This window comes from Brassica oleracea, chromosome C6 (assembly GCF_000695525.1).
Source record: "Brassica oleracea var. oleracea cultivar TO1000 chromosome C6, BOL, whole genome shotgun sequence".
In the NCBI taxonomy this organism is placed as follows: Eukaryota; Viridiplantae; Streptophyta; class Magnoliopsida; order Brassicales; family Brassicaceae; genus Brassica; species Brassica oleracea.
In genome coordinates, this window is record NC_027753.1 from 34339152 (window position 1) to 34349127 (window position 9976).

General features: G+C 37.3%; 3 protein-coding genes across 3 annotated transcripts; 1 reads left to right on the plus strand and 2 right to left on the minus strand.

Annotated features, from left to right (window-relative positions):
- Window positions 1–3448: 3448 nt before the first annotated feature.
- LOC106298072 (probable inactive serine/threonine-protein kinase fnkC) lies at window positions 3449–4771 on the minus strand. The gene is made up of 5 exons (XM_013734172.1): window positions 4608–4771; window positions 4326–4501; window positions 3973–4255; window positions 3698–3864; window positions 3449–3609 (listed from the first exon to the last, which is right to left on the minus strand). The coding sequence occupies exons 1-5, from the start codon at window positions 4769–4771 to the stop codon at window positions 3449–3451; spliced, it is 951 nt and encodes a 316-aa protein (XP_013589626.1).
- A 919-nt stretch (window positions 4772–5690) lies between these two features.
- Window positions 5691–7367, minus strand: LOC106299454. Its single transcript, XM_013735549.1, has 5 exons — window positions 7107–7367; window positions 6766–6923; window positions 6403–6685; window positions 6131–6297; window positions 5691–5980 (listed from the first exon to the last, which is right to left on the minus strand). Exons 1-5 carry the CDS (start codon window positions 7271–7273, stop codon window positions 5823–5825), a joined length of 933 nt encoding a protein of 310 aa, XP_013591003.1. The 5' UTR covers window positions 7274–7367; the 3' UTR covers window positions 5691–5822.
- A 559-nt stretch (window positions 7368–7926) lies between these two features.
- Window positions 7927–9652, plus strand: LOC106298771 (probable ran guanine nucleotide release factor). The gene is made up of 8 exons (XM_013734912.1): window positions 7927–8091; window positions 8245–8327; window positions 8407–8442; window positions 8537–8674; window positions 8874–8960; window positions 9039–9086; window positions 9179–9255; window positions 9337–9652. The coding sequence occupies exons 2-8, from the start codon at window positions 8253–8255 to the stop codon at window positions 9482–9484; spliced, it is 609 nt and encodes a 202-aa protein (XP_013590366.1). The 5' UTR covers window positions 7927–8091; window positions 8245–8252; the 3' UTR covers window positions 9485–9652.
- Window positions 9653–9976: the final 324 nt, after the last annotated feature.

Sequence of the window (9976 nt, forward strand, 5' to 3'; positions counted from 1 at the left end):
AAGGAAGTACTTCAGTTCTCCCAGGTCTTTGATGTCAAATGTGGCCTTGAGAAATGTCTTGGTTAAACTGATCCCCTCCTTGTCACTACCCGTGATGATGATGTCATCCACATAGACTAGAATTACTATAATTCCTTGCTTGCTGGTGAGAGTGAAGAGTGTGTGATCCGCTTGAGACTTCACAAATCCCCTTCCATTCAATGTAGTGCTTAGCTTGTGGTACCAAGCTCTTGGTGATTGCTTCAAGCCATAGATTGCCTTTCTGAGTCGAAGGACATTCCTTGGTTTCACCATTTCTTCCATCTCCGGAGGTGGTTTCATATACACTTCATCTTCTAGTTCTCCTTGCAGGAAAACATTCTTCACATCCATTTGCCAAAGGTCACATTCTAGGTTCACTGCTAATGAGAGTAGAATCCGGATTGTATGAAGCTTGGCCACTGGTGCAAAGGTGTCTAGATAGTCCTCTCCATACACTTGTGTGTATCCTCTTGCCACCAGTCTGGTCTTCTTTCTTTCTGGCTTCCCATTTGCAAGATACTTAATGGTATGTATGAGTCTGCTGGTCACGGCTTTCTTCCCTTTTGGAAGTTCTTTCTCATACCAGGTGTTGTTCTTCTCCATGGCCCTCATTTCATCATCCACCGATATCCTCCATTCATCATCTTCCATAGCTTCTGCATATGTTCTTGGTATCCATTCCAGGTCCAATGAACTCATAAAGACTTGATGTTCTTCTGGATAGTGAGCTAGGGAGCATAATCCACTTTCTGGATGTGCCACAGCTTGAGCATTATAGTAAACAAAATCATTTTTAACCCAATCTGAGGCTGGTCTTCTGATCCTTGTACTTCTCCTTAGGACTTGTGTCTGCTCAGGTTCATTACTGCTGCTTGGTTCTCCTTCTTGAGCTTCAGTGTCTGGTTGTCCCATCTCATCTTGATCATGAGATAATACTGGGTTTTCTTCAGGTTGAGCTTGCGCCGGTTGATCTTCATTATCTTCATTTCCCCCTTCATGGTCAGGATGAGAGTCTTCACTGTTATGAACCATGGTCTCTTTATAAGGAGTAGTGTCCCGGCCTTTCTCTGGTTCCTTTTCTAGGTTAATGCCGAGTCTTTCCATAAGAATCTTCAGGTTGTTAGCTCTGTCCGAGGCAGAATGAGATAGATCTTTGAGTTCCTCCCAACTCTTCTCATCATAATAGGCCTTGGATTCCATGAACTTAACATCTCTGGATACTAGGACTCTCCTTGTCTCTGGTACATAGAATTTGTACCCCTTTTGGTGCGTAGAGTATCCAATGAACATTGCCTTTGTGCTCTTTGCCTCCAGTTTGTTTCTTAGTTCTCCTGGAATCAAAACAAAGCACACACACCCAAACACACGCAAATGATCAATTGATGGTCTAGATTTGTTTAGTACCTCATATGGGGTGGCATCAAAGAGGACTCTTGTAGGTGTGCGGTTGATTAGGTAGGTGGCTGTGACTACTGCATCCCCCCAAAACCGCTTGGGTACATTTGTATGGAACATCATACTCCTTGCCACTTCCATCAAGTGTCTATTCTTTCTTTCAGCCACACCATTTTGTTGGGGTGTGTAAGGACAGCTGGTTTGTTGAATGATTCCATGTGAGGCTAGATGTTGTTTGAAGGCTGTGCTAGTATATTCACCACCATTATCTGATCTAAGAATTTTAATCTTAACATTGAAATGGTTAGTAATATAGTTCTGAAAATTTTTAAATGCTTCTAGCACCCTATCCTTAGATTGCAACAAAGTGATCCATGTGTATTTAGACTTTTCATCAATGAATGTCACAAAATATTTATGTTGTTCTCTAGATACACATGGAGCAGTCCACACATCAGAGTGAATCAAATCAAAGCAGTTTTCATATTGGGTATTGGATTTAGGAAACACAGTTCTGCAATGTTTTCCTATATACACGGTGTATTTAAAGGAAACAAAAGCAATAATCACTCAATGGTGGAAGAATAAATAACTAGTAGTGGACTAGCCACTCCTCCCCATTTGGTAAGTGCTATGGCCACTCCTTCTACTTCCTCCACTACTTCCCTTTGTTTAATTCTTCATGTCAACACGGCGCCTTATAAGTTCGAAGTTGGTTTGAAAATTTGAACAATGTTGAAGATTCAAAGCTTCACAATTAATCAAAATTTCAGAATTTTAAACCTCATAATCCGCATGCTGTACAATCTAAAGGTACCATTTCAAAAAGCATGGGACGCGACCTTCCCAGTGGAATACGAATCTGAGAAAGATGGGCGAAACTACTTCATGTCACCTAAGTTACAAGTGTGCACAACATTTTGGTACTTGAGTGGGTTTAATTATTTTTGTATACGTGATAGTTTGGAAACAACGTAATGCCAAACTAAACTCTAGCATCCGTGATCTTCTTCTGAGACTTACCTCATGACATTGTTTCACATCTTTCAACCTTAAGATGATCTATAAGCTCCGTAAAAACCACTTGCTCCTTTAATTTCTACGTAAGAAAATTCTCCTTCCACATACTCTTTTTCATCACATTCCTCTGATTATTTTATTACTCCACACCTCTTTTGAACCAATAGAAAAAAAAACATAGCCTAACAAACATTGTTTTATTCTTTTTTTCTTATATATATTATGTAACAGATTGATGGTTTAACCAGTAAACAACTTTATTTTATGGAAATTTTGGAAGTCGATCGAATGATTATTAAGAAAAAAGGTCTGAGACATAGAATTGTTATAAATTCTAAAAATGTTCACGATATAAGTGTTGTCACAATATATACATATAGTAGTAGTACTATTGTAAAATTAGAGCTTCGATACTGGGAGAACAGAAACAACTTTGAATTCGACCTCAACATTCAAATTGTCTTCCTTGTCCAAGTAGCTTGACCTTGCCTAAGAACTAACACACTTCTGCACGATTTGATTTCAGAATTGGTGCAATTACTGGAAGAGATCCAAAGAAGAACACACGGAGGCTTAAGAATTCTAAATATCAATCAATTCGACATTGATAAGAGGAATCGTATATATATATCAACAAGATCACAAGCTTCTGTCACTGAGATACAAAAAGAAAGGAATAAGACACACTCTAATGTCTCTCATACTCTTTCTACCACTATGCTTCTATATTTCTGTTCTTTCTGTTAACCAACAATCATTGTGGGAGAAACAATTAACGACGTTACTCCATTCCATGCCAAGTTAATGGTAAGCGGTACATGTTGTTCAAAGTAGTTAAAGAGTTGCGGAATATAGTTAGGGATATTATACTTGTGGAGTTTCTGTGTACCACAAACTACAAAGGTAAGTTTCCTTTGTAAAACCAAATGCATATATGGAAAGTAGAGAATTCGAATGTTGACTAAAAAATGCAAGACATATGTAGCATTTTCTGATAGACCTACAGTAGTGCTTATATAATGGGAGAGTAATTGGTAGCAGAAACAACTTTAAATTCCATCTCAACGTTCAACGCGTGTTCCTTGTTGTCCAAGTAAGTCTTTCGAAGTTCAGCTAAGGACATAAACTTATTCCAACCCCAACTAGCATTTTGTACTTCGAACCAGACGTTCACTGCGAGTACATAAATATCTCAGTATATATCTAGCTAGTAACAAGAAAATAGAACAAAAATATTGTAATAATGTTTCAGAAGATATACTCTGGAGTTGGATGTGATTGGATCCAAGTGGGTCTAGAACTCGTAAGTTTGCTTGCACAAAAATCTTCTCATCTTCTTTTAGTGTATCACTAGCAGCCATTTCCAGATAAATGGATAACCATTTACCATCTGCTATAGTGTCGCCCTTGGGATACAGCCTTAGAACCCTACATTACATTAATTATTATTAACATATTAACATTCATACGCACACGACACAATGTATGTGCGTATAAATACATACTTTTAGACCAATATTATATATATATACTCACCATTTTCTCCCTCCCATTGAAAAAATATCTGATGTCAAATTATTCACGTTCAATTCAGAAAAATTCTTGAGAGCCCAAGAGAACTTAGGACCAGAGAATTTCTCATTAAAAGAATGGATTTCCCAATTGGTAAGGGATGGAGCAACAATGACATCAACACCAAACTCACATTGACCTCCCTCGAAAACGTAGCCATTTTCAGGGTTATTGAATGTATCATATGGAAGAACTTGCACCAGTCCCCACACCGTTCTAAGGGCATTGAACCGCTTTACTTCTACATCTGAATATGTAAAAAGGTATTGCTGATTAAAACATATACAGAGAGATGGAGAGTGAGATAAGTAGGTTACCTTGAATAGTTAAGTACTTGTTTTCTTTCTTGTTGTAGACAAAGAAACGAAGTTCGGCAAAAATCTCTGTTGGTGGTGTGAATACCATCAAGCTTTTGCTGTCTATTTCTACGTACATGGAAATAAATCCACTCCCATTGTCCTTTTGGTTCCCTTTTGGGTATACGATCAGTCTCCTATTTTTATAAACAACAATAAATATTATAACTTACAAAATAAGACAATTTTTAAGGAAACTGATGTATTGATAACTCTGGTGCTAAATGATTAGCCGATCAATACCATTTATATCCACCAGATGAGAATTTGCGAGATTGGAATTTATGATCAGAGAAGGCAGTCGAGTTCTCAAGTCGAGAGAAGCTTTGAATCTTGAGGGAATAAGATGCAGGAGGATGCTCTCTCCACTTCTCCACAATTGTAGAAACTGCTGAGCGTGAACCCATTCTACTTTCTACCCAAGTGACCACCTCCAAGTCAAAAACTAATATTGTTGTGTATATATATATATATGTAAACCCTAGTCGACTCCTGACCCAACCGTTATTGTGCTTGGGCTTGGTCTTAGGCTTGGGCCTGGGCTAAAAGGAGAGTTGGCTGAGCGTAGTTGCTCTTTACAAATCAGAGTTACAAAAGGAAGGAAAGAGGAATTAGGTTTGTATAATTTACAAATCAGTTAGAGCACCCCCATTAGTGAACTTGTGGGGGGATAAAAAAATATTAAAATAATAAATAGTGATGAATTTGTCTTTCTCCACTTCTTCCCAGTAAACCGGGTTCATCACTGTAGCGCGGACCCCACGGCACGTGGCAGCCCGCGATTGGTCCGATTAATTTTTTTTTTTTTTGAACAAAAATCAAACAGAAAAAAAAATATAATAAAAAAATACTTTGTGAACCCTTTTCATGGGGTTCACTAATGGGGTGTTGTTACACTCTTCGTCTTCTTCTTCTTTATTTCGTATTGTACCGTCTAACCTAAGGAAGCACAGAGGGTAAAAAAAACCTAAGGAAGCACACCATTAACCGTGAATCCAAGCGTCTTTTCTCTTTCTACACGATATGTTTTGTTTACCAACAACCATTAGCTAGTGTATGTTTCCTACAAGTAGTTACCAGTTGCTGATGCAAAGTTTTTTTTGATGCAAAGTTTAACAGACTACAAAAGGAAAGTTCACTGTTAAGCAAGTTTAAGCAAAACTAGAGATTTCGAATGATAATTAACCAAAAGACTATGACATAGCATTAGCACTATATTTATTTTGGAAGAACGTTGTATAATTGACATTATAAAAGTATAAAAAGTAGAGCTTAGATTAGATATTGGAGAGTGCATATTTGGTAGCAGTAAAAAAACCTCTAAATTCGATACCAAATTTAATTGCGTCTTCCTTATCCAAGTAAAACCTTTTGAAGATCAGCTAAAGACAAACTTTGTCACATAGTACTATAGTGATCATAGTAGATAATAGATATTATGAGAGTACAAAGTAAAGCTCAGATAATGGTAGAGTATTTGGTAGCAGAAACAACTTCGAATTCCACCTCAACATTCAACGTGTCTTTCTTGTCCAAGTAAGACTTCCGAAGTTCAGCTAAAGACAAAAACTGGTCCCAACCCCAACCCGTATAGGATCCCTCGACCCAGCGGTTTGCTGCAAGAAATATATAATGCGAAACACGTGGTTATGCAAGCAAACGCAAATGCTATCGCCGTACATATGTAACATATTATATAAGACTGTATAAACTTTTATTTCGTTAAAATAATAGAAATTATAATGTCATTGTGTTTCAGAAAATACTTTTAAGTTCAATGTGATTGGATCCAAGTGGGTCTAGAACTCGAATATGCCCTTGCCTAAAAACCTTCTCATCTGCTTTTAGTGTATCACCAGCAGCTAAAAACAGATAAAAGGATAACCATTTGCCATCTGATCCAGAGGCACCCTTCGGATACATCTTTAGAACCCTACACAACATTAATTATCATGAACTTGTTAACATTTATACACATCACACATATTTATGTGCATATTTGTTAGAAATAAAACAGAGTTTTGCTATATCGACTCACCATTGTCTTCCTCCCAATGAGAAACTGTCTGATGTGTAAACATGCTCTTTCAAGTCAGAAAATTTCTTGACAGCCCAAGAGAACTTGGGGTTCGAGAGTTTCTCGTCAAAAGACAGGATTTCCCAGTTGGTGAGGGGTGATGCAACAATGACATCAACACCAAACTCACAATGACCTCCCTCAAAGATGTATCCATTTTTAAGGTCATTGAATGTATCCAATGGAAGAAATTGCTGCAATCCCCACACCGTTTTAAGGGCATTGAACCGCCTTACTTCTAGATCTAAAGATATAAAAGTTATTGCTAACTGAAATACAAATGTGGGGAGGGAGAAAGATAGAGCATAGTCAGAAGTAGCTGACCTTGAATAGTAAAGTACTTGTTTTCTTTTTTGTTGTAGACAAAGAAACGGAGTTCCGCAAAAACCTCTGTTGTTATTTTGCTGTCTATTTCCACGTACATGGAAATAAATCCACTCCCATCATCCTTTCCGTTACCATTTGGGTAGACGATCAGTCTCCTGATTTGTATTAAACAACAATATTGCATCAGCTAGACAAGATAATATACTTTTAACACAAGATAAGATACTTCTTGTAAAAAAAGACAACCTAATTATTTGATTATTCTAATTAATGATGAAAAGTGACGAATGCATAACGCTAGATAACGTGGGTATACATAACAATATAACATCGCATACCAATTATATCCACCCGATGAGAAAAGACGAGATTGGTATTTATCATCAGAGACCGTCGTCGAATTCACTAGCTGTGAGAAGTTGTGAACCTTGAGGGAATACGAAGAAGGAGGATGCTCTCTCCAGTTCTGCACAATTGTAGATACTACTGCTGAGCTTGAACCCATTCTACCCTAACTATAGAAAGCAAGTAACTCGATCACAAATTATAAGAACTCTCAAATAAGAATAATTCTCTTATTATCTGTTAAAGAAATCTCTCAAAACCTTAAGCTCTCTTAATCACTCATAAAACTCATAAGTTATGTTACACCCTAGCCATCTCCTTATATATAGTGATTATAAACTCCTAAACTCATTAGGAAACATATATTTAGATAACTCCAAAATATCCTAAATTTTTCCTTTTCCTTTTCCTTTTCCTTAAACCATCTCTGGGTAGGAATACTGTGATGCTTGAGAACTTTCGCTAGATAATTTAGATGAGGAGATTTCATCTTATCTAATTAATGCATAAACAAATCATGATAACATCTTAATCACATTCCTCATCAAAAGCCTATCTCTAATCGTGATCTGCTTACATTTTACGACTAAAATTTGTTACGATGGGCCCAAAAAGGCTCATGGACTTTTACCACAGGCTTTTCTCAAGTTAAAAAGTTGCTTTGAAACGACGACGTTTCCACTCTTAGGAAGTAGTATTTATTTATAGAACTCGGTTCGAATTCGGAATCCCTTTTCAAAACCAATTACGAACCGGAAATTCATTGCACTGGGGAAAAACGATTTCCTTTGGTTAACTTTTTCCGGACCGAAGCGTTGAAATGACGCGCGCCCAGCGTTAACACAACGCTCGCGTCAAAGTGAAGCTGCTTTCGATTGATACACACCCAACCAAGTATTTAAACTTCCTGTCTGATTCGATTCCTCCTTCTACTACCAACTCTTTCCTCTTTAATACTTTTGCCATTCAAATCAATCGGTACCCGAATCTTCTCTTCTTTAATGTTTTAATCCAGAGTTTACGGGTTTAGACATAGTTGTAGTTTTTTTTTAGGTTGCTGTAGGTTCTGTTTTTATTAGATTGTAATGTTTCTGAAAAGTAGTTTTGTTTTGTTTTTTTTTTTAATTGTAGCGTGAAACATGTCTAATGAGTTGTGTCCGGAGAGGCCTTTATTTGGTGGCGCAATCTCCAGTGCCTTCCCTCAAAGATTCCAGGTCTGTTTTCAATTTAATCATTCTTGTTAAGCTCTGCTAATTTGGTGTTGTATTAGTAACGGTTTCATGATTGGATCAGGATGCGAGTAATATCCGACAAGTTCCAGATCATCAGGTTTAAACTAAGACGCCTCTTTTCTCTATCAAGTCGAAATTGTTATGAAAGATTGTGTAGGATGAAGAGTTTGTAATTGTTTGGTTATCTGCAGGAAGTGTTTGTTGATCCTTCAAGGGATGAGAGTTTGATTTTTGAGCTTTTGGATTTCAAGACTGACGTTGGGGACGTTGGCAGTGCTTCTTGGTTCCTTCATGATCTTGCTCGTGAGCAAGATGCCCAAGGTTTCAAGGTAACCCAATCGATTTCACTTCGAAAGTTTCAACCTTTTTACTTCTGTGTAAGTTTCAACGACTGAACATGAATAGAATAAAAAAGTTTGAGCCTTTTTAGTGATTTGAGAGTGTAGTGCATCACAAACTTAAGTAGCTAATTGGTTAAGCATCCATGATTCTCTTTTGTCCTGACTTTATGGTGCTTTGTAATTTCAGTTGATTGAGCAATCAAATGTCATTGATGTGCCTGGATTGTCTTATAGAAACATTCCTTCCGTTGCCACTACTGCTATTGGAGAGATGGTAATTTCAATTTTCATTCACTCCCCTCTTTTGTTACCCTCTTTGTTTTTTTTTTTCTCTAACAACAATGATTTGCAGGCTATATCCAAAGGAAGACAGGGAAGAGAAGCACAAAACCTATTGAAGGTAACTCAGTTTAATCCTTGTTCTGTCCTTATAAAGGTGGGTCCTTTCTTTTCAACTGTTCTAAAAATATTATGATGATCTCTTTCTGGCAGGTTTATGTGGCAAATATTCGTCTTAAGGGAGTTGAAACAGATGTCTTAGTCACTGCGTATGAACCTATTCTCATCAAGTAAGTCCCCACCAAATGTTAAGCCTTGTTGTTGTTCGACATTGTCTTTGGATCTCTCATGTGTTTTTGCATATTGTGCAGCCCGCTGAGCGAAAGTGCGAACGCAGTAGGATCTGGTTTAGCTGTACCAGCTTCACAATCTGGAATAATGCCAATGTGTGATGTCATTAAACAATCACTCTCTACTTTCAAAGTCAATGACTGGAGTCTTTTTGGTTCCTCTGCTTGAATCTATATTTTTCTATGCTTCATCAGCAAATGCAAAGCTGCCATTTGGTGTTTTTTTTTTGTTCCGTTTTTTAACTTATTTTGGAGTTCAAGTTGTGTGAGTCTATCCACCTAGTTATTATCTTTAAGCATTGTTCTTTAGCTTCTGAGTAATGAGTTTATTATCGCATCCCTTGAATTCAATATCAAATAGATAAATATTTGAATTATATAAATTTTCGCATCCTATGAGAAACGGTCTCGATTGTTCTTCGGATATTTGTAGAGATGGAATGAAAATAGGGAACCAACTCTATTCTTTGTTGAGGAATTTATCATGATGGGCATAACTGTTTCTATATGTGCGTTTTTTTTTCTCTCTCTGAAGATTTGTTTCTAATACAAAATGTGTGAGAGAAATCAAAACTTTGTTATCTCGTCCCTATCTCTCCCTTCAACCGTTCATCTCTGCAACTCCGGTGACCGGCGCGTGGTGCCTCTGTTAGCGCCACCG

Coding starts and splice junctions, on each gene's coding strand:
- LOC106298072 (XM_013734172.1), bottom strand. CDS start 4,771: ATGGGTTCACGCTCAGCAGTTTCTACAATTGTGGAGAAGTGGAGAGAG. Junction 4,502..4,607: donor TCATCTGGTGGATATAAATG/GTATTGATCGGC, acceptor TTATAAAAATAG/GAGACTGATCGTATACCCAA. Junction 4,256..4,325: donor CAAGTACTTAACTATTCAAG/GTAACCTACTTA, acceptor TTACATATTCAG/ATGTAGAAGTAAAGCGGTTC.
- LOC106299454 (XM_013735549.1), bottom strand. CDS start 7,273: ATGGGTTCAAGCTCAGCAGTAGTATCTACAATTGTGCAGAACTGGAGA. Junction 6,686..6,765: donor CAAGTACTTTACTATTCAAG/GTCAGCTACTTC, acceptor TTATATCTTTAG/ATCTAGAAGTAAGGCGGTTC. Junction 5,981..6,130: donor CAATCACATTGAACTTAAAA/GTATTTTCTGAA, acceptor TATTTCTTGCAG/CAAACCGCTGGGTCGAGGGA.
- LOC106298771 (XM_013734912.1), top strand. CDS start 8,253: ATGTCTAATGAGTTGTGTCCGGAGAGGCCTTTATTTGGTGGCGCAATC. Junction 8,328..8,406: donor CCTTCCCTCAAAGATTCCAG/GTCTGTTTTCAA, acceptor TGATTGGATCAG/GATGCGAGTAATATCCGACA. Junction 8,675..8,873: donor AAGATGCCCAAGGTTTCAAG/GTAACCCAATCG, acceptor TTGTAATTTCAG/TTGATTGAGCAATCAAATGT.